The sequence below is a fragment of the Metopolophium dirhodum genome, chromosome 5 (genome assembly GCF_019925205.1).
Source record: "Metopolophium dirhodum isolate CAU chromosome 5, ASM1992520v1, whole genome shotgun sequence".
Lineage (NCBI taxonomy): Eukaryota > Metazoa > Arthropoda > Insecta > Hemiptera > Aphididae > Metopolophium > Metopolophium dirhodum.
The window spans coordinates 37,113,606-37,139,065 of NC_083564.1; the positions used below are offsets into that span (position 1 = coordinate 37,113,606).

Below are 25,460 nucleotides of genomic sequence, written 5' to 3' on the forward strand. Positions count from 1 at the left end.
ATCTAATATAGTATAGGCTTGTATTAAATTTACAAGATTTTATACCCAACCGATAAAATTGTTTTGAAATTTATAGGAAAAAAACTAAAAAAAATGGAAACTGAATATGTCCGTAAACAGTTCAAAACAAATCATTTGAAAATTGTATTATGTATAATTGCATGTATACGGTTGTATAAGGTCATTTGTTTTTGATTTTGTCGTAAACCGATTTTCCGTAAAAATTCCTGTTTTTCCTTAATTTTTCTTTATTTGTCTCGGCACTGTCGGAAACTATTAGGAATTTTTTACTTTTTACCCTCCAAAGTAACAACTAGATTCACTTTCCTATCGTAAAAGATACTGTAGAAGAAAATCTAAGCATTTTCAAAATCCTAAAAAGTAATGACAGGCACAAAAAAAAACAACACATCATTGTAAAATCAATACATTCATCGCTGTGCTCAGAATCTAAAAACAAAGTAATATTTTTAAATTATATTATATATAAATTATAATGATGCAGCAGTTAAACTTAACCTAACAGCAGTTGAATATACAGATAGCAACAATTTTTTTTATAAGTATAAAAGTTCAAATTTTGACGAAACGTAGGTATTGAATTGAAAATTTAAAATGATTTTGTAGTTAAAAATTTATAAAATGCTCAACTTTCATAGCTAAGGATTGAAAATTTAATATAAGGTTCCACGTAAGTAGGTTATAACCAAACGGTCTGTAACCAAAAGAATCTCAAAAATATAAAAACCCAGATTTTTTTATGGTTATTTTATATTCAAATTTGGTTGAAATTAGATATTTAAACGAAAAAAAACGATTTTAGTTTTGTGTAATATTTTTTAAATATTTTTCGTGGATACATTATTATGTACAAATAACATTAATTCAACTTAACAGCTATCGTATTAATATTAATAATAATATAGTATATACTTGGCTGACAAACCGTCTCCGCTTAGAATCCGTTTTTCGTATACAATGATTATATTATTTCATTGAATTCATCCATTACAGTGATCCACTTCTCACCTACTGGCTACTGTCAGCAGAACGACATCCACTTATCTGCTTTTTTTGTTTACTTAGATTCAACTTGTTACCAGAAACCACCCTTAATGTTAAATATTACAGTACCTATATTGCTGTTCCAAAATTGACAGAGCAAAACACGTATACATATCATTGTAAAATAATAAATTTATTACTTGGATCAGAATCGAAAACAAATAATGCAATTTTTAATGTAATTGTTTCTTGGCATTACAAGTAAAATATATTATTTTTACCTAACAACTATTAAATATAATGTTGAGACGTAACATAAGCCTAATTATTAATGAATTACTAAAGAAACTACAATCCTTATATAGATACATCGTCAAATTGTGTTATTAAAGACTACTAAGTCTAGGGTTCAGATTACAAATATTTTTCAAGTTCTCCATGTTGTAACCACGGCATTTTTTTTCAATTTTAACGGATTTTATACTTTTTGGGGATTTTTTGACTTATTGCACGTAATATGACTAAAAAACTGACTTCATTGAAATATCAACATAGTATTACGTAATGAAAATTATTATTATGTTGATATATATAACATCAGGTAATCAGGTTTTAAATTAGACACGGTTGAAATTTATTTTTATATCACACCATAAACCTATTAGCCGATTTAATTGCATACGAAATTTATTTGGAGTATTACAGTGTAGTTCAGTGTAATACAAATGGATTGAATTTTTTACTCATTTTTTTTTATATGTTTAAAACGTACCTATAGGTACACAATTTTAATTGCTAAATACATTTTTTGAATGGTAATTTATTGATATTTTAGGGCTTTTTTTTATATTTCCAGGGCATTTAAATCCGAGCCCTACTATTAACTATAAAAATCAGCTTTTTACAAAAGATATAAATATTTACAACAGGAATATTAATTCTTATAACGTATAGAGAATAACATAACCTTTTAAGTAGGTAGGTATATACTGTTGCAGTGTTGCCATTGGCATTGTATACATTTGTTTCTACTTGAGTTTTTATGACACTATGATATTTCAAAGTAAATATAAGAACAACTATCAGTAATAAAACAGTTATTCAACGCGTATAGTAGCTATTATGTATGTATATAAAAGGTATGTGTAATATACAACATTTAAATGTTCAAAATACAAATATCACTTGTCTGCCAGCTGGGGTAACAATATTTAGACATAATATTTTTATTATATTTGTCTGTATTTTATTTTTTACATTATAGACACTTTGTGTGTTAAAACCTTTTGTTTTAGTAAAACGTCAAAAATTTACTCAAATGTTTATACATGTTATATGCTTGAAAAATAAACCAACATAATACTCGTAAATTATTGAAGTTTTGAAAACTATTTTTTCAGCTAACCATTTGCCAGTCACAGTCACAGCATTACGTACATTTTTTTAACCAACAAAATGACTTTTATTTCATCTATCATCGTTTTAAATGTTTCTATCATTTTAATGATAATAATTGCATTTTCCAATATTACGTTTGTGTATCAAATACAGTCTTTAGAATTGTATCGTAAGTATTTGAATAAATTATAATAATCGTTAACAAATCGAAAACCTCCCCTTCTATAAACCTATTAAAGATTTCAGAGTTTTAAATATTCAACAATTATCCTAACGGAATTTACCACCTATATAATGTTTTTAAATTAAATCTAGGTAATTAAAAATTTAATCTAGAACACATAGGTAGGTAATACACGTAAGGAAAATAACATAATTAGTTGAAACATATAAAACTTTAAAAACAAGTAGACACTTTGTTAAAACAGGACTTGACTTACCCAACAATATACCTCTATCTACATTATAAAACTGCAAAAATTACAAAAAATACAAATAACTTATTAATATATAACTGATAAACCAAATCTACGATAAATGTTTACCATCAATTTCACAATTTTTGTTTTTTATTTTTATTTTCTTTTAAGTCCTTTCATGTTCCTATTGTATAATTATAATGTGACAAACCTATAATTACTTAAGGTCTTTGTAGATATGTAATCTAAAAATATATATGTGTGATTAAAATTTTAATTTAGCTTAGCTCAGTCTAGTTTAGCTTAATAGGCATCATAAACAATTGTTTAACAACTTTAGTTGTATTTAATACACATATTTAGAAATATATATATATTTTTGTTGAACAATTCATTGAACTGTTTAGAAACTAAAATTTCACCAAAAAGAAGCACAACTTCAGTGGTGAATTGTTCCAAACAAACTTTATATTTATTCTTTTTTGGCCAATAAATTTTATTATCTTAGGTACCTTATCTTATAATAATGTGACTGCTATGTTAATACACGTTAATAATTTTCTCTAAAGTCTTTCAAAATACTTTGAAATAAAATAAATTAACTTATGGATTAAATTGTAATTCAGCTGTTTTTTAATTTTCCAGAACTTGCAAACTTAGATGATCCAGATTATGAAAAATATTTGTTACAACCAAAGGCACAATGTAAGACCTATATAATATATACATCACTATTACTGTATATTCTAAGGAAATTCGGAATATTAAACAATCTTACTTGGTGTATCCGTAGATAAACATGCGGTGGAGCTAGTTATAAGCTAAATAGCTACCTAGTCAATCAAATGGTTTTATATCTTGCAATATATACAATATACCTACATATCGATTATTATCGTAACATACCATAATACATTAATACTGTATACTGTATGACTACCAGTCATTAATCGATATATCACAGCATTTTCATACAAGAATACAATTCGAATATTATTAATCCAGTTATTTATCTACTTAATGCTGCTAGTACAAAGTTAGCACATTTATCTAAAACTATTCCTACAACCTATCCTTGGAATTGATGGACATTAGTTGGAATTTGTTTGAAACCAATTTAATAGCTATTCAATAAAAAAAGTTTGTAGTGCCTATTTAACAACCAGTGCCACGTAACTAAGTAATTAACTCATAACTTTACCAATTTTATACATACAGTTTTCCAAGACGTTGTTTGATAAATATTAAATAAACTTTCCTAGTTAATTGATTGTAAAGTACAAAACTTCATTAAATATAAGTTTGTTTAAAATTATGTAATTTTGTTTTCGTATACTTTGTAAAATTTTGCTCTCTTAATTCTATTGTTTTGAGTTCACTATTTTATTATTACTCAGTATTGAATTATTCATTATTGCATGATTATATAAGCTGTCGCTTCTCCGTTTTACATGCCCATTTCCCAAATGTTTCAAATTGAGTCTACATCGTATCAATCTCGAGTTAATGGCTGTTCAGGTGTTTTTTCATGACTTCAGTTCTGCTTAACTACGGAACGATTTTTTACTTTCTCACTATTTATGATGTCACAATCATTAGCCTTACTTTCTATCACATTACCTGTTTATCTTGCACACTACTACATTGAAGTTTTGCTTGTCTTTTTATTACTTTGCGCTTATATCTCTTGTAAGCTTCAGTCTAACCTCATTTTTATCTCCTAATTATAAGAAGAAATTTTTTTATTGGTAATATATTTATCATAATTCATAATGTTATCATGTCTTTGGGTTCTGGCCAACTCTCAAATATAACCCATTCCAATTCTCCAGCTGGTGTCAAGGGTAAAATGACCCCATCATTTTATGAACTCTGTTCTGCTATCACCGATTTACGCACTGGCCAAGCAGAAACCCTGAAACAGTGTAAGGACATTAATATCACTCTAACAAAACTATTTGCTGCACTACTCAAGACTCTTCTCTCACTTAATTCCCAAGGCAGGAACCTGAGGACAGAAACTCAAACTTTCATTTTGAACTAACTAGCTACTCCATAAAAGAGTCCTGCTCTTAAAAATAATGTCACTCTTTCTACCTCACATGAGCCAGTACCTGCTTCTGTCACTGTCACACAGCTAATGCACGAATATGAAGAGATATAGTTGTGTAGGTATGTCATTGCCTGTGTGGCTTGGCTGGAAAGTCGACTGCGTTGCGTTATGAGTGACTTGCAGTGGTGGTTGGTAGAAAGTAGATGAGTTGCTACAGTGCTTGTACTTTGAAAAACAACTACAAACAATTTTCAGAATTGTGTACAGAGCTTTTATTTTATAAATACATAATATTATGATCTTTAGTTTATATTATTGAAAAAATATTACTTATTATTAGTTTTGACTGCAAACATTTATGAAAGTGTTGAAATAAACTTGTATACACTTCATAGATGAGTAAAAATAACTTAAATACATTTTCCAATTTTTTAATCACCTTTTTACATCAGATCGACAATACCACATGATGGTTTTGAAGTGCTACCTTTTGGTGCCAGCTTCACGTAGCCCTGTTAACCACTAGTAAAAATAAGTATAATATATTAAATATTCAATGAATTAAAACTTTTGGAATAACCTGGAAATTAATGAAAACATTTTTTTTTGGTATTGAGTATAATACATTTATTAACAATAATAAAAGAAATAGTATCTATAACATTATTCTTTATCATAATTGATAGTTACCTATTAAATAATAATTCGTCATAATGTTCTGATGGCTAATGAATTTGTACGTGTAAAATATGACCACCTTAACGTTTTGTAGATATACTGTATCTTAATATAGATGATAGCAAATTGTAAATTGACTGATAGTTAAATATATTTAAGTATAGTCAAATTTTAATGCTGTGCTTTACTAAATGAGATGGTTATATCTTCATATTTTCAGATGAAAAAAAATTGAATATTCATGAATATTTTAGATCAATACACAGTAAGTTTAAAACTAATTTTTAAGGTTACCAATATAGTTAATACTTATATCCGTTATAGTATACAAATTAAAGTTCAATAATATTATATAAAGTTTTAGATTCGTTGTCCCTTCAACTTCTAGGGTAGAGTTTCTGGTAGAATATTGGACATACATGGTAGTTTGATACTTATGATGCTTTGGTAGTTGTCTTAACAATATTAGTAATATAATAATACTATAATTTTCAATAGATGGAATAATTTTTAAAATATTTTGACTTTTTTTGAGATATTTTTATGGTTTTATGGTGTAAATTCCGTATCTTGATCGATTTCATGTATAGTTAATTAATGAAATTCTTTCTAAAATTAAAGTGTCTAATCCAATAAAATGTGAATGTTATTATCTACCATTCTCATTAGAATAATAATAATGATAATAATTATAAATACAATCTATATTCCGTTCCACGAGAGAATGTGCACGTTTTTTCGTCCATCGCTGCGTACCCGCCACCATTTTCTTCTGTTCGGTAACGATCACAGATTTAGATAGAATGGTTACACATCGGGCTATACTACGCAATGTTAGACTGCGGTGTACGAGAGTTCTTATCTAAAATACGAAAATGTGAACTACTACTAACGCTCCCCGTGGTTGTTAATTGGTATTACAATATTCGCATTTCCCGTATTCCCATAAGAATACAATATTAATGATGTTATGTAAGCAACTAGATAGCGCTATAACGTAACTTTTAACAGATTTTTGATAAGAACAATTATTAGTGATCACAAAATAATTACCAGTTGTGCAACCATTCTATCTAATAAAATCCATGGTTACGATCGTCAACTGTTCAGCCGGCTCGCGGCGGTTGGAAAAGACTCCTCGCAATTCGCATAATATGTATATAGCCGGTTAAGAGTGAGAGAAATTTGTCACCGACGTCGGTCGGATGCGGGGCTCGTATACGGTCTCCCGTGGAACGGAGTATATTACATACAAGTTCCTAATATTTTTTCCATACAAATTTTTTATAGATCTACATTTTATAAGTAAGTACTTTTGTAGTCACGTTTATATGCTAAAATGTATTTTAATATAACAACAATAATAATTTATTGGTGATTACCTGTAATTTTCTGTTTTGTATTATATAATTAGGGACTTATTTTGTATTACCTAGTTACACATAATATAACATTTTAGTTTAGCACACACAAATTTATTTATTGAATTTTATATATTTAGATATTTTAAAACCTACCATTTTATTAATATTAAAAATAATGTGTTAGATTTTGGAGGGAAAATAATATGTATAATTATTATTTATATCAGGCATGTCAAATTCGCTGCACTCTAATTTTTTTGTGGTCCCGGTTGGTTATTTACACGATCTGAGCTAAACATCATGTCAGCATAATATATACACATTTGTCATTACTAACACTCATATATTAGCCGTGTTCAACGTAGGGAGTAATGTACGATGTCGATGACGATAATCGTTACATTGGTTATCGTTTAATTTTGATATTATGGTAAGCGGTAACCATTTCTTTAAAGATACTTCAACACTATGATAACCGTTAATCGTTTAAAAACCGTTGATAAGGTTTTTTGGTGATGGGTTAACGGTTAAAACATGTTTTTAAAAATCATATTTTTAAAACAGTTTATTTAGGCGATTCGTGGGTTGATAACATAACTGTTATTATTACAAAATCAAAAACTTAATATGCTTTAATTTGGTCGATTTCACTCGAAGTTTAAAACATATTATCAAAATAATGGCTATCTTAAAAATCAAAAATACATTTTTGTAATTGTTATAATTTTAAAATTGTTTATTAATTTAAAATTTAAACATTACCATAAAATGAAGACAATAAAATAATAACATTGACCAAAGTATAAATTGTGATAGTGTGACACGATATAAAAACGATGTAAATTTCAGACTATATTCTTGATTAAAATATCATAAATAGTACTAAATATTAATTATTAAAATATACTTGTTGCGCCATCAAACTCCTACCTTGAGGCGGTTAATCTGACGACTCGCGGTGGTTAGTAAACTTATGTGTGTGGAACAAAAAAGTAAAGACAGATTTTGACTGTAGTGATAGGAACACGTATCTTGTTTTATTACATAACAATATAATTTAACAACAAACACAATAGAAATTATGTACTAAGTTCCTACGCGCAATACAGGTAATCAGAAAGAAAAACAATAAAATAATAAACAATATTGAGTAGGTACAGAAAATAACAACAACAAAAAAAATGATACGACCGTGAGATTGATTACAGCTATTGACGACGGCTCTCGTACAATTATTAGTGTACAGCGTACGGCGATCCGACGGAGTGGTATCAACAGGCTTGGCAACGATGATAACGGCAAGGGAGCAATAAACCCACCGTTTAACGTGATAAGACTTGACGATTATTCATCACTCAACAATTGAGGAAATATATTATTTATTATTGAAGGAATGTTCTTCATAAAAATTGTTTTGATGTGCACGTACAATATAATATTGTACATCATAAACATTATAAACATTCAAGCTTTCTAAATATCTAATAGTTTAAACTCTAATATAAATACTCTATTTATTTTTCAGAATTTAAATTGTCAGGTGAGAAAACTTGGAAGGCCCGACTTCGAAATACTAGAAGTTCCTGTAAGAATATAATTTAAATTCCGATTAATAAGATTATTGACTATTGTTCTATTATCTTTTATATATAACGTAATTAACAATCATTCCATAGGAAAAACTCTTAATAATAATAATGGTATAATAATGGTATAATAATGGTATAATAATGTTATAATAAAATAAAAGGAGCTCGTCAGCCCTTTCCTGTAAATATATTATTCTTAGCTGGCTCTTCACATACGCTACCTAAGCCTGGTTGTGTGTAATGTTAACAATACAAAAATAATACAGCTTCAAATAAATGAATACAACAACCAAGTCATTGCGATTAAAAGCTAATAATTTAATGCAGGACATTTAAATATACACATACACAGCTCCGATTACTAGGGCAAGAATAAACACCACAAAGCATAAATGTTACCACAACTAAGAATGATGAATCAATGAAATATCTACAGAAAATTAATAATATTAACAATAATGCATAAAGTTTCTGCTTTAGGAATGATATTTTACCAATAGTAATCTTTGAATAATGATTGACTAGAAGAAAAACGTGGTTTTTGTAAATGCACGCGAAAACCACATGTAAATAATGAATTTGAAACAATGACGAACACTGGCTGTAACCTGATCTGCACAGCTCGAGTATCGAGAAAAGTCAAGAAAGCAAAAAGAAATAACTTCTTACGAATAATAAAAAAATACTAAATATGATATAAACTGATAATATTAACGCGAGCGCCCTATCAGGGCACGCATGCTAACACAACGCTATACAAAACAAAAACCAAATACAATGGCGTTAACACAATGTCCCCCACACGATAACTTTCCTATCACAATTCTTGACCTTCAATCCTTAGCTGACCGTTGGCGGATGTTAAGTAAAACTTTCCTAAGAGGTCTCTTATTAAATGTTGTTGACTCTCCTACTCTTTTATCACTTATAACCTTTAAAGTTCCTCAATTTCGAGCACCTGTGAGCTTCTATGTTCCCCAATATAAAAGTAACGATATAAAAAATAACTGTTAAGACACGTAATGTCCATCGCCAATGAGGATCCCTCCTTTCTAATCTAACTACCTTTATTGTTACTACCTTAAAATATTTTCTATTTTTTTGTTGTTGTTCTATTTTTAAGCATTATTATTGTTATTATTATTCATATTAATGTATAATATTTCCTACTATTTACTTAGAATACAAATGTATTATCTATTGTATTCTAAGTGCACCACCCGTAATTATTAATAAATAAATAAATAAATATTTTATATTTTATATTAGACTTACAAGTCTATCTAAATGAAATCAAAAAATTATTATAAATATTATATCGTATATTATAAGATGATAGGTCTATCATTCTAGTTAAAATAAATATAACAAATGTCTCGTAACAAAAGTTTGTTGGACGTAATGTTACCACTATATATACGTATATTCATTATTTACTGAATTGACAAAATAAATGATTTTAAATTTAGGTGTTTCTTATAGAACTGCAAAATATGCAGGTAAACATTTAATTTTGTTTGAAGTAATATTTCGTTTGATTTGTTTCAATAATAATTTAGAGATATTCATAAAGATTATTTATAAATCATTTAAAATATAATACCTTAACTATTATTGGTTCACAACGATTCAATCAACTAAATTACATTATCATTGCTAAGTTAGCTAATTTAATTTTTGTTTTTTTTATAACTTTCAAATCCTGTACGAATATTTATCAATTTGTATCTCTAAATATTTAGTAATTTCCCAATTAAAGTCTAACTTACATGACACGTAATGCACCAATTCACCAATTCAGTGATAGTACCATAATTATGTTAGGACCGGGAGCATGAAATGTTATAGATAGTATGGCCCGCCGTTCCCCGTCATTTATATTTCATGTGTTGTAAGATAATTTTCCACCAGCTAACCTTTATGGATAAGGTTTGTATTATATGTATGGCACTCGATAGATATCGGACTGGTTCAATGGGCAAGTCCTCTAAATGATAGTGCGTCGGTGAAATGTGTATCTAAATGTGTAATTGAGACTTGTGTACTTGCTATAGAATTAGAAAAAAATTATGTATGACAAAAGACTTAGAAATTAAGGGTATGTTTTATTGGTTTCAATAAATACATAAATAATGTATAAATCATAGCAATACGATTGTGTGTACACAAATAATATAACAATAGCTTCCTTGAATCAACTGATTAACTAAAAATATAAATAATACAAAAATATGGCCCTTCTGGCTAGGGTTACCATTAGTACTCTTTTAAGAGTACATGTACTCTTATGAGCTCTTAAAATTTTTGTACTCTCACTTTTTTTATATTGGCAACAATGTACCCTTTTTTTCTATTTCTATTTAATTCCGAAAATACCGAAATGCCACAAGTCGTAATAAATTTATAAGCTACTCTAATAAAGTAATAACATAAATATAAATTTAATCGGCACGGACGTTATCGATGTTATCGACGTTTTTCTCCGAAATGTCTACGGTATTACGGTATATATAATATATGTCACATGTATGAATGTATGATCGATGTTTGAAAATTGGAATTAGTCTGTGTCAGTATTTGCTACTATGTACTATAGTTACAACCATATAGTTTAGTTCGTTAATTTCGTAAATTGTCTTCATCAAAAATGTCTCGCCGAAAATGTAAATTTAATGATCAATTAATAGAAGAATACCCAATGTTTAAAAAAACAGATAATGAACACGAGGCTTTTTGTAAAATTTGTTGTATAATTGTTTCATTGGCCAATAAAGGCAAAGCTGATTTAAAACAACATTTGTCTTCGTCTAAACATTCAAAAAATATTCAATTATGCATTTCTGTATTGAGTATTCATACATAGTTTAGTATATAAGATGTCTTGTTAATTAAATAAATATTAACTATGTAATCAGAGTTTTTATATTATGTACTCTTTTCTAAAAGACACAATGTGGTAACCCTACTTCTGGCCCAACAAATTGAGACTTATTATACACGTGTTCCCATACGATCGTACTTACCGTCCCAACTCTACTGTACCAACCCTACCAACCTTTCAGGATAATGCCCTCAGTCGTCGAAGCATAAAGCTAATAACAAAAAAAAAAAATAAAAAATATTAGACTACCTATTTGTTTTTACTAAAATCTTTTAATCCTATATAGTTACAATAATAATAAAAACTCTCATATTTTTGGAGCGCAGGCTGGCTAGTCGTTGCAACCTAATTTATATAAAATGATCACATGACTGATTTATTAACGCACAGCTCAAACCACTAGACAGATCAGGCTGAAATTTGAAAACAGATAGCTGTTATGACGTAGACATCCACTAAGAAAGGATTTCTGTACATTTAACTCTTAAAGGGGGAAATAAGGGGTTGTAATAATACAACAGTGGTGCCATCTTTCTAGTAAAATAATATAAAATTCCACAGTCTTAACGCATTTAAAGTTTAAATTTGGAATTATGGTTCCTCCGATGCTTTAGAATCTAGAGTCTAGATGTAGGTGCTTGGAAATTGCTTATATCTCTCCATGGCATACCTACGTATTAATATATTTTATTTGACATGCAAGAATATTATTTTTTAATTTGTATTTTATTTATTATCTATTAACTATTTTATCGATAAACATACCATACGTATTTTGTTAATTGTGTTTAAAGTGCAGAGTTGAATGTTCATTCTAGTTGCATTACTGTTATTTTAGATTCTAAGCGGAGCGATGAATGCATTTATTTTACAATGACCATTGTTGCTGTAACTAAAAAACGACAATCTGAATACCTTAAATTATTCTTAAATCGTACTTAATAACAAATATACAGAAATAGAACGACTTCAATAATACTATACTTATTGTGTATGTAATTAATAATTATAATAAATTTATGGCATGCAAATACTATATTTCAAAGACTAATTAATACAATTTTGCTGAGAATAGTATCTCTGGCAATTCTTGTATAGCGCTGTCTATCTATCACATGTCGTTGATTTATGGTTCATTTATCTCTATCTATGTGTGGTCTATTTTCTTAGATGTCTAAAATCTCAGATAAATCGCTTCTCGTAGTAAGCGTGCTTACCAACCACACATACATTAAGCCCTTGGTAATATAATATAGTATAATTGTATGCTGAGTACCTAGCCCGAGTATATAATATTATTGTTGACTAAGGTTATCCTACCAATAATAAATTGGACAATAGAGCCATGTAGAGCTCGCTTCGTAAATGGTAATGCAACGAGTAGGTAACGACTGTGCCAAAACATATCATTCGTGTTTAAATACACATCACACGTGGATTATTTAACGTTGGAATTATGCAACAATATTATAATACAATATACTACAATCCAAATAGTCAACATTATGTTTTAATTTGGTACCTAACTAATTTATGAAACTAATAATGATCTAATTTTTATTTTAGTTGAAGAGTATTATACTAAAATATTTAAGAATACGATTGAAAAACTAACAGAGTGCTGTAAGGGTAAGTAATTTATAAGCATTATATATTTATCAATATATTGTTAGAAAAGTTATTTGTTTGAATATCATATGTGATAAAAAATTGTATGTACAAAAATTATTTATTTAAATTAAAAAGCTATCAATATTTTAAAAATTAATAACAATAATATAAAAAAAATATTTGTTTGAATATAAGCAGTTATAAATTATTAATTAAAAACTTAAACTATATGCAATCGCTTTTAAAAATCCAATTCACAATAATTAGGATTGTTGTTTATTCGTTGTTGAATTGAATTTTTTCCAAAAAAAAATTTAATTTAATTAAAACATAAAATTTGTGTAGTTCTTGTCTCTGTGAGTTTAATAAAAAAAGCAGATAATATATGATATATTTATTATCTCAGGAGATATCGCAATGGGTAAATTCTCGCGGGACACTGAATTATTTTCCTCCATGTATACTTTTTATAACTTCTATAGAACTAATTTTATTAAAATAAAAAACAAATTACATAAAACGTAAAAAATTTGCAACAAACTAAACTTCAGTAGTCAGTACAGACTACAAACACTAGACCACACCACTGTAGGTCGTATTATAGTCATAACTAATAAGCTATAAGCAATATCATGCTATTTACTATTTATTATCATTATTACTTTAGTAAACGATATTCATCGGGTACGTTGTCAAAATGTACGTTTAAAAATAAAATGATGATATTTAATATATTATTTCGTAAATAATATTATGACTTTTTAAACATATTTCTATTCAAACAAATAATTTTTCGGTTAAATTACTATTCAAAGAAATAACTTTTCGAACTCTCGTCATTCGAAAATATGACCTTCATAAACATGACGTTTGAAGACATATAACCAACTCATTATTCCTAATTATTAAACACAGTACTTGTGGCAATAAGTAAATGTTCCGAAAATGTTTGCTTGATCGAATGTGTGTATTTTTAAAATATTTGGAATATAATATACATGAAATTAAAACGGTGACATTATGCTTAAGTACCCACCAAAAATGTATTACAGATCATGATTATCATATTCCTTAATATTAAGGAAAACTAAATAAAATATTGTAAAATAATTGACAACGCAGTTAAATAATATAGTAAGCACTTAGTCACCGACTCTGAGTTTAGTATCGGCGGGGATCCATTTTGAAGTAACTGTAAACTCTTAAGGTTATAGGACAACCTTTTCAGAACGCCTATTGAAACTGGTGAATGAGCTTCCACTTTGAAGTTAAACGACTAGAAGTATCAAAAATATTCAGCTCTGGAACACACAGGAGTGTTTGACCTGTTTGAAAATGGCTTGGGGTTAAACATTCTATATGATCAGAGAACAGCGGTGTCAATGGTCTTGCAAACTACAGTACTAGTTCCTCATACGTTAAGGCATGGGCTCCTACTACACAAATCAACAATTTTTTCATTGATTTCACCACAGCTTTTCAGAGACCCCCGAAGTAAGGAGCACTAGCGAGGTTAAAATTCCAGCTTCATGGAAAGTGTGAACTTAGGAGGTTCCAAGTTTTCGTATCTGGCAAGAATTGATGGAGCTGCATGGACGCGCCTATAAAATTCCTGCCACAATCCGAATAAATATCAGATAGATAGGTTACAACTAGCATCGAATCTATCTAGCATCGCTAAAAAAGCGGGAGTAGAAAGATCAGTCAATATTTAAAGATGAACACTTAACAGCTTTTACTGTCATGCACACGAACATCTGAAATATAAACTTTATACTCTCTGGTCTTCCGAAGCATGAGGTATTTCATTTGGGGAAAGCTGGCCAAGTTGATATCAACTTTCGAGAAAGGACGGCACAGCATAACCCGAGACAGGTGTATATCAACTACTCGAATATTACCCTCAGGGTCAACCAAACCTAACCTAACTAGAAATAAACAATCTGAGAACATTTAATGATGATGGTCAGAGATTCGTTTACTTCAACAAGTGATAACAGTCGAGATGTTTAGTTTCCCTTTAACATAACGGCACAAACTGCCTCACCCACACTAAGACATGACGCATATGTTGATAAGAGCCAAAACTGATCAGCAGCGATACTTGCTTAATTTCAGTGATCTCTCCTATAGAAAACAGTGGTACTTCAGAAGCCAAGAAAGGACAATTGATGAATCTATCCACGCGTATAAGTCTGAAATCTTACTGAGCTGATGACGTCTCCTGGAGCTGTACCAACTAACGTGCTAGAAAACCATGCACCGCAAAGTACTTACCTCCCATCAGCGATTCTATGGAAAGATTGAAAGGTGCTAACATACAACGTTGATTGAATCAAACGTCACGTCAAGACGTGGAAGCAGAACTGGACTGATTAGCACGCATCTAAAAACAGAAATACATAAACAAATATACCTAGGTATGTCGGGGAGTCCATGACCAAGTAAGGATTTCTCACCAATCCACACTTGTGGGAAAACGTCGGCACCTAACAACAGTTTAATCGGAGCTGGAGTATCCAAGTAGGGGTTTGCAAGATTAGAAGGGAATAACCTTCCCATACGCTGGTAGTTAATTGCTGACTTGGGTTGTCTGCAATTATGGTTGGTAAAACCTACGACTTGAAAATAATGACCGGAGCTGAATCATAACGAGGTCGTATCATTCAACTGAACTGTTCTGCAGGAATGCAGTTGAGTTGAACAACCACAATTTTTTTAAGAGTTGTAATTATTTACGGGTAACGAAGTGTGCGAGATCGGCTATAATATATAAATATAAAATAAATAGTACATTTTTGTTTTCTCCAAATTTATTTTGAATTGCCAATAATCTATATCTATATCTATACTATATATATTGTTATGTACGTCTACACAACTAAATAAATGAAACACGCAGTGAGGTAGTTAACCACTATACTTTATTTGAACACTATGTTTATACAAAAATACACGGATTTGTGAAAGCTCTGTTGGACTGACATCGACTGACTCGCCTTGGGGACGAGCGCGGTCGGGCGGGCCGGCTGTGGCTCAAAAGTGCACATGCAGTGGAATGCCATATACGCCGGCCGTGCTCGTTCCTACAGCGGATACATGGTTACATAATATGTATGTCAAAGAAATGCTTATGTTACAAATACTTATATTACTAATGAAATGGGTTTATAACAATATCTATACTTTCTGTCGCGGTCCTGTGAGGAGTCGCGAGGATGATGTGGTGAAGGGTCTACTGACCACGTGAACACAAAATAAACAAAAATAAAGAACGAAACACCGATTGTTTGTGGTTTGAACCTGCGTGTTTATTTTGCAGCGTAAATATCGAAAGAGAAAAGAAAAAAACAATAGGTAACAGAGAACAAACTGTACGCACACTCTGTTAAAAAAAAAAAAAAGAACAACGGTCGATGGGTGATGCCACGATCTCGGGACACAGGTTGACCGTGTCGTATCGGTCGTCGAAAAACTAGTGACATTACAATCCGGTTCACCCAACGACCGGACGACGGTTCACGGCGCGGGTGTCGCGCGCCGGCGTCGTCCGTCGTCGATTGGCGGTTTGTTTGAGAAGCGTTGCGCGGCATTCCGCGTAAAAGGCTATTTGAATTCAAACAGCTATTACGCGGGGCCGCGTCATTTCATATAATCTATACTAATATTATAAAGTGAAAAGATTTGGATGTTTGTAACAAATAAACTCAAAAACTACTAGACTGATTTCAAAAAAATTTTCACCATTAGAATGTTAAGTTATCCCCGAGTAACATAGTCTAATATGGGGCTCAAACAGTGATTTTGAGATTTTTGGTGGAAATGTTTGTTTATAAATGGTTGTTATTGCTTTTACTAACGATTATTATTATCCATGCGATACGCCTGTTGGCGCTTCTACGTATTTTAGTACAGAATTTGTGCAGCTTAAATTTAACAGAGTTTAAGTAGAGGTAAATCCACGGGTATTTAATTTGTCATGGGCAACGCTGTACATGATCAGCTAGTATAATATAAAGAGGTAATATTTTTTTATATATAGAAGGTAATCAAGAGCACCCCTGCAAAAATATACTCCGAGGTGGGGAGGTGGTAAAATCAAAAGTCTCTGATAAACAGCATATACTATTTTTTTTACAAATAATAAAACAATTAATATTAACTAAAATAGATAGGAACCTGGAGCATGCCTCATGAGGGTAATAACTGTAACTACTGAAACAAGTCTAAAAATTCTTTCAGGGATAAAAAGTTACACCATCCCTGAGTGACATGGTTCATAGTAATTTCAGGAAGTCAATTTTGTTTTTATAAATAGGGATGCCATTGGTTACAGAAAATAAAATAGTTATCGTGATTGGATATCATTTTTTTTTTTTTGGAAACCATTTAAAAATTAATTGCAGAACAGAAAAAACCTTACTTTTTCATTTAGGTACGTCTTTAAATATTTCTTATGTTTGTGCTATTTTGGTTATTATCAAAAACTGTCTCCGTTTCACTTGATGAAACTATCAACTTAATAATATTTTCAGCTTTTAATAATTTTTTGTTACATAATTTTACAAAATTTATTAAAATATACAAGGAATAGGTGTAAAACTACTATTCCTGGTGCAGTTATGTTATTTTCTTTAAACACAATGTACAAGTTTATTGTTATCTGTGGAATGAAACCATTATCTTAAATTAGAGGAGAAAATACTGTTGCAAGTCCTTTATATAAATATTTAATTAATTTAGTTAATTTAACATGTTAGGTATGTAAAATGTTGAATTTAGGGAGGTAAGGGTTTGGTTTTGCTCCTAGTGCCAATATTTTCTGGATCAGAAAATGTTATCTAATTTTTTTTATGTGAAAAAGATGCAACAATTATACATTATTCTACATTTAAATACAAAAAAAATATTGTTGGACTTTAGCATAATATTTTTTTTATATTTCTGAAAAATAAGTTATAAGTGCAATATTTATTTTGTAATATATTTTAGAAATAAAACAATATAAATTTGCCAATCACGGTGCAGTATACCTATACACATAAATAACTACTTATACAGTAATACTATTATATTTCAGATCAACATCAAAATATTTTAGATATCGTACATTCAACTTCAAGTAAGTAATCAAATACCTATTGATTATAATAAATAACAGAAATAATTAGAAATCAAACAATTTACTACCCATGTGTATCGATAGTATTATTATACATTATTTAAATCATTAAATTTAATACCTTGATGTAAGTATATAAAATAATTAAATAACCAAGTACCAACATAAAATAAATAAAAAATAATAATTTGATATTTATTTAGTTCATTAAGTTTTATTTATTTCATAATATGTAAGTTCTGACTGTAATATTATTATTCTTTTAACTGTTTTAATCACAAACAATTATTATCAGACTATAATATTGAATAAAGTTACAATTTGACATTCTTTATTTATTGTTCATCTAAATAAAATCAGCATCTAAGGCAATTAGTTTATATTAAACATTTTACAATTTTACAATTAAGATTTAATTAAAAACATGTATTTGTACTAAATACAATTGTTTAATTTAATTTTCTTTAGGTAGGTTCCTAATTCATAATATTAATGTTGGATGAGAAATTGGCATTCTTGTATTTTTCACAACTGCAAATAATGTTCAGAAGACTATTTCATTTTAATATAAGTTACATAGGTATTTAAAATATTATTATTGTTGGTTCGCTTTTGGCCTTCTCTTACAATTAAAGCTTATGCCTTCCCGGTCTGAAGGATAGGCAACTTAAATGGCACTGTAGAAGTACCTAATTATTAAATACGAAAATTGGTTATTGTCGATCTTTTATTTATTAATACTTTATAGATAATATGATAATATACAATAATTATAGTAGATAGTGTAGCATTTTCCGTAATATATAAACTTAACTTTTACTTTCAATAGCCAATAGGCCGACAGCCATAAAATACACAAGACACAACTTACCTGCGGCACGGTAAGTTGCGGATTGCACCCCAGACGAACCGTCCCAGGGACATAAATATACATAATATTATTCACAACCCGTACACGTGCGACTACCTATCCGTACTACAACGAAGAACTCACAGAATACACCATGCCTGTTACTGAGGACAGTACAAACACAAACAACACCACGCTATTCACAACTACGCTGGTGAGCAATGATTAATAAACACCCTTGAATTGGATAAAACTATTAATGAAGGCCAATGAACGTTGCGTGAACGATGCTCATCGAAGCACAACACAAGACAGTAAAAACGTGGTTTAGAGGCAGTAGCTGAAACGAAGACTAAACGCGGAGAGATGACGAAGAAAATAATCATAGGAAACAAGCAATAAAAGATAGAAAGAATTGAATATAATAGCCAATTGGAATGGTCAAATGAACACTTAAAACAACTTGTTTGAAACTGTGAAACAATAGGTATAAAAGAAACAAAAACTTGAAACATTTAGGTGACACAACAATTTGAATTGAATTCACACAGAAAACATTTGAGAATAATAATTGAACTTTAACTGAACACAACTACACAGATAGGTTACGTTATAATCTCACACACGCACTGGGTGGTCAGTATATTATGACAGCTGACGCCACCGTCGACTGAGCTATAAAGGATGTGTGATAAGAACCACCACGGGACACAGAACATACTCATAGATCAAATAACACTAAATTGCCACATTAGCGCAAACAATAACATACTTTTAAGTAAATTATTATTCAAATTAAATAATATATTATATTTTAGAAAACTGTAACTCAACACCTCCCAGTGATTTTTAATTAGTATTTAAGTTATTTTTTTTTTATTAGAAAACGATCCAGTGGTTCCTAGTGGTTTTGCAGGTTACTTATTTTGTAAGTTAATTTTTTTCTTATAAACAAATTTAAAAAAGACTTAAGGCATATAGTATTCAGCTTTATTTGAATTTAGATTTTATATATTTTATACAATTAAAAACATTACGTTATACATACTATAGGCGTATGATGATTAAATATATTTAGGGGGAGGGGTTCTGAAGCCCCACTAGAAATGTTCTTTGTGGAATTACACACCCCTCGATTTCCGAATTTATGTTATTAACATTCAATAAAAAAAAATTAAGCATATGTAATATGTATCTTAAATATTTTGAAATTGGTATAACTAATATTAAAAATTGACAAAATATTAGCATGAACGTAGTAAGCATTCGGTGAAAATGTCATGTATCTACGATTATTCATTTTTTATTTACAACAAAATATCAAAAATCAAATGAGGAGAAATAGTTAGTTTATTGGTAAATATACAATGTAAAAAAAACAATTTGAACTTCAAATGTTTATAAAAAATTCATGTGATTTTACTTTTAACTTTTTTGTCGTTGTATAGATAGAACAACTTATGAGGAAACTTGTATTCAATTTTTAATAATATGTCATAATATGTAAAAAATAGATCAAAAAGCATAAAAAAAATGTTGTGAAATATTCAAGTAGGTATCGACAGTTATTGGTTTTTGAATTACCTACTATTTCTATATTATATTTTCTTTTTCAAGATTATTATTAAGAAAATACTCTGAAAAGTACTGGGTATTTTCAATTTTTACCTCCTATAAGTATTAACTTGATTTCAGAATATAAAACTATATTATTTATTTTGTTCTGATATGAAACACGATTTTGATAGATAGTATCAAAAGTCATAATACTAGTAGGTCATATCACAGAATAAACAGAAGAGAATCAAAAGAAATGTTACATAAGAATTCTTATGGGAGGTGATAAAACCACGTCCAACATTTTGGATTCTTGAAATTAATTCTCTAGAGTAGCCTTATGTCGGGATGTTCTTATTTTTTCGATATGAATGGCATCACTGCTTATTGAATTATATAGCACTCATAGACCTTATACTAATAGACAAGTCTTCCGTATACCATATGCACTATTAGCCGCGGTGAGACATAACACATTGATGCAGCAAAATTGTATGTCAGATTTACCACTCTGTACAATCTTTATTGTATCAAATAATATTGTATAGGTACTTATTTTGTGACTTATGTAGTTTAAGCATAGATGATAGATCTTAAGTTAAAGTACAAATGTATTATTATTTATAATATTTTATCGTACTTTACGTCTGGACGTATGGTTCGGTTTTAAAAATATTATAGTCATTAATACGCATGTGCGCAGTATACGGCGTACCGCCAGCAGCGTTCTCTTATCCTATTATTCGAACTGCTACTATTGCCCGTCTATTTATAGTGTAAGGTCTATGATAGCACTGCCTATTTAACAATATTATCGACTATAAAGAAGCAGTACTGCCATAAATAATTAAAAAATAAGAATATCCCGGCATATGACTACCGTGGAGAATTCACTTCAAGAATCCAAAATGTTGGACCATTTTGAGACTATGCTTTTGATTCCTTTCTATTAATTTTTTGGTCATACATACATACATACATAAAACATATTCTCTGGCCCACGAGAATCCGTCCGTAAACCGCGCATCGATACCGATGAACGCAACGTCTGTTGGCCGAATTTTCTCCCAACATGGTGTCATTCCCACTACTCGACAACGTGCAGTATACAGCGGCTCATAAAAACACAGCTAATTAATTACGTTTTATAATCCTTTTTGGGGATGTTACATAATTGTTCATATTAAATACCAAAATAATGACCTCAAAAAAAACTTTATAACGTAAACGTTAGTTATGAAAACGAATTTCGTAATCGTTGTTATCTGCTTCTGATCGGTATTGTTCGGTGTGTGGGAGGGGGACCGATGCACAGCGACGGACACGTTTTTACGGTCAGACCCTCGTAGGTCGGAGTATACACTATACACACATACATATACATATAACATGATGTTCGAAGTTAATTTATAGAAAATAATTTTAAACTTATTAATTATTGTAACAATAGGTTGGAAAAACCTATTTCAGAAGAATGGTATGTATTTTTATATGTCTCTATACATTTTAAGTGGAGAATACTTAACTTTTCGTTTTTTGATATTGAATAACATTTATTGCGCACTATGGTTCAAAATAATTACATATCTAGTAAATAATAAAATTGTATGATGGAATAAATATTGAAGTTTTACGTGATATATTACGGTAACCATTTAAATGTTCTATATCTGTTTACTTTTATCGCTGGGATGGTGTATCTGCAGTGGCCTGTGATCGATAAATATATGTAATATATAAATATAGATACCAAACAGTGGAATATATAAGTGAATTTATCAATTACAAGACACTCAGACAATTAGTGTTATGAATTGGTATTATTAAACATAGGAAATAAGCAAGGATGTAGTAATTAGTAAACAAATAAGAAATGTAGTATTTAGAAAACAAATAGAATTATGAAATTAAATTATGATTGTAAATTAGTGTAAACAGGTACAATCCCGAAACTGCGTGTAAGCACTTTTTATATAGCCCTTCTATTGTCCTAGATAAGTTTGGATATAAGGAACCAAAAGATGGAAAGACAATTAGTGGGGATTGGACAGTGCTATTGTCTGTATATGTTCAACTCAATAAACTTCATAACTAAAAAGACGTGTGTTTGTTCATTTATTTAATAAATCTAAATTCAAACTCAGTATGAATTAAAGATAACACTTTCACTCTTTCTCTTCCTGTTGTAATGGCTCTCGCAGTGTAGGCAGTCAAATACCATGTGTACAGTAGTTTCTCCTTTAGATTCCGTTAGTTTAAGCACGTCGCATTAGGGACTCGTCCCATCCTGTGCAAGTAATTCGTGAAGCACACATGTCCAAAGAGAGGCAGGTGTGACATGGAACGTGAGTTCCCTCCCCCTAACCATCTCTTAAGGTCTGGAAGAATCATTTGAGTCCCAGCCATATTGTTTACTGTAACTCTATCTGTTGTCCTAAGGAGCAAGTACGCCATCTCGCTCAGCTTTCCTTACATTTTTCGTCGATTTGATTCTATTTCGATCGTTGAATTTCCTGTGGAATCTTTTAGTTTCAAACGCGAGAAGCTGTTCCGTAGTGGAAACTGTGTGGTACGCTCGCGTCACTCTGAGCGCAGCAATCCTCTAGGCCCTTATAATGAGGTTCCGGAAGCTCGTGTACTTTGTTGCTCTTTCGGGCCACGTTGGTTAGGAGGCGTAAAGCATCTTGTACATCTGGAATACCTATATGTATATTTTATAATATACTTAATAGCTAAGGATTACCTATGTATTTAATACTGGTTTAGAATACCGTTAGAACCGTTCAAAACCAAAAATCATATCAAACCCGAAACCGAAACCAAAGGAAATTAATACCATCAGTATTCGAGATTTAAATCAAAAAATGGAAATAGTATATTGTGTGGCAAGGGCGGAAATTCCCTTCCCAAACGAGCCACACATACTATTTTTTGTCACGCCTCTGCGTTCATTGATCGCGCCATCATGGCAATGGTAATTCAGTAGGTGATCTATGCAACAACCAGGCTATTCTACTAAAACAATATTTCTTGAAAGAAACGATTTGGTTTTATTTATTTTAAGCGTCATGCATGGAGGTTATAATATGAATATAAGATGTAACCAAAAGTCTATGTTTTGTTAAGACCGTGGTATAGATTTCAGTATAAATATTTATTATTATATTAAAATAAAATAAGAATAAAAAAATGTATACGCGTGATATCAGTACTCTTGGGGATATCCATTTTACCGCCCGGTACTTTTGGAGAATTCCCTTTTTACAACCCTCTAGACGGAAAAACGTCGCTTTCCAACGCTTCGAAAACTAAACTTTCGGTGCAGGCTTGGCAAAAAATATATATCAGTACTTCAAACCAAAACCGAAATCGGAAATAATAAATACTGGTACTAGAAACCAAAAATGAAATCAGAAAAATCTCTCGGGGAAAAAGAATCAGTGAACATCTGTTTTTAAAAAAAAGATACAAAAAATGTGTGGGCCTGAAAGGGTTTTGACAAATCAAGACATTAAATATTGCTATTAAGAAGATCCTAAATTAAGTGAACTGCCTTTAAAATATAGACAAAACAATTTACCGCTTACATTTTCCATCTAAATGCAATGCATAATCAACAATCAACGTACCACACAATATTCAATCTCTGTCACACCAATGCCATTAAAAGCTACATTACTATTACAACCAATGTACAGAAGAATCAATAAAATCTCAATAGAACATAAAATCAGGTTTTTCAAACACATTATAAATTGTGAAATACCAAACATCACCATAGAAAAGTTAAAAAGTAGTGATGGCTATCACTAATACATCCATTTAAGAAATTTATTCGTTAGATAGTAACAAAAAAGATACAGCATAAAATGACAAATAAACATTGGTTCCAATAAACAATTATTTAATGAAACAATTGAAAACAAAAAAACCCTATTTATAAACATATTTACACCAATGCATCAACAACCGAAAAAGTACTGAAATAGCAATCATAACACATTTGCACCTAATTTTCAATTAGAAAAAATTAAATAATAACTGATTTATTTACTACTGAAATATTAGAAAAATACTTTTCTATAAAATATATAAGAAACTGTCAACTACATTAGAATTACGTAAGTTATATTAAGAAACTCTAATATTGCATATAAATATTGCAACTAGAGCGAAATAGTCACTTGTATGGAGAAGAAAAGGGATTAAATTTATCGAAATAAAAAGGATAACATAACGTCCGATAAACATGAATAATTCAACTAGAAAAGAAGAAGTAATAGTAGGTACGAACCCAATGTACAGTTTTTACGATAGAGACGTTACATACATTATAAAAACATATTCAATTAAGATTACACATATAAAAATAATTATAGGCTAGAGAGGTTTCTCGTTAACTAGTTTTATCATTCTGTGAATTCTGGGTGGTTTTTGTCATAGTTTGTGTGATATAAAGGGAAGTAGTAAGTAGCAAATACCTAATCTGGAATATTTACCCGGAATACTAAAATGTACTTCATCAAGGACTTCAGGTGTGTTAATGAGCAAAGGAGATGCACGGCTTGTAGGTTGCCAATTAACTAACAAACATATCCTCGTCAAATGCCGGTAAACAGAACCCAGAATCAAACACGACATTCCCGAGTTCCTCTACCAATTCCTAAGTCCAAACGACACAGCCATCAAACAAGCACTTATTTCAGGAGAATTTTTAAGGAAAGCAAAATTGAAAATTTTTTTTAACATCATATTATTGCAAACATATCGTGGGTACTATGTTAAGAACTATTATTATTATGATTATTATGTAAAAAAAATATCCTTGTGTGTCAAATGGCAACCAATGACCATGAGGACGAGGTTTTGCTATAATAAATAAAATATATTTATATATAAATAATGACATACTGTAATGGTGTTTCACAAGTAT

The 25,460-nt window shown here is 30.0% G+C and overlaps 1 protein-coding gene across 1 annotated transcript in view; it reads left to right on the forward strand.

Moving 5' to 3' along the window:
• The first annotated feature begins 2,299 nt into the window (after positions 1-2,299).
• LOC132945712 (uncharacterized) overlaps positions 2,300-25,460 on the forward strand; it is a 35,866-nt gene continuing 12,705 nt past the window's right edge. The window contains exons 1-11 of the mRNA XM_061015468.1: positions 2,300-2,572; positions 3,468-3,527; positions 5,774-5,818; positions 6,844-6,858; positions 8,443-8,502; positions 9,976-10,005; positions 12,954-13,016; positions 13,914-13,961; positions 18,079-18,120; positions 19,854-19,886; positions 21,978-22,004. Coding sequence (XP_060871451.1) covers positions 2,461-2,572; positions 3,468-3,527; positions 5,774-5,818; positions 6,844-6,858; positions 8,443-8,502; positions 9,976-10,005; positions 12,954-13,016; positions 13,914-13,961; positions 18,079-18,120; positions 19,854-19,886; positions 21,978-22,004 — 535 coding nt within the window. The 5' untranslated portion in view covers positions 2,300-2,460. The remainder of the gene's footprint in view (positions 2,573-3,467; positions 3,528-5,773; positions 5,819-6,843; positions 6,859-8,442; positions 8,503-9,975; positions 10,006-12,953; positions 13,017-13,913; positions 13,962-18,078; positions 18,121-19,853; positions 19,887-21,977; positions 22,005-25,460) is intronic.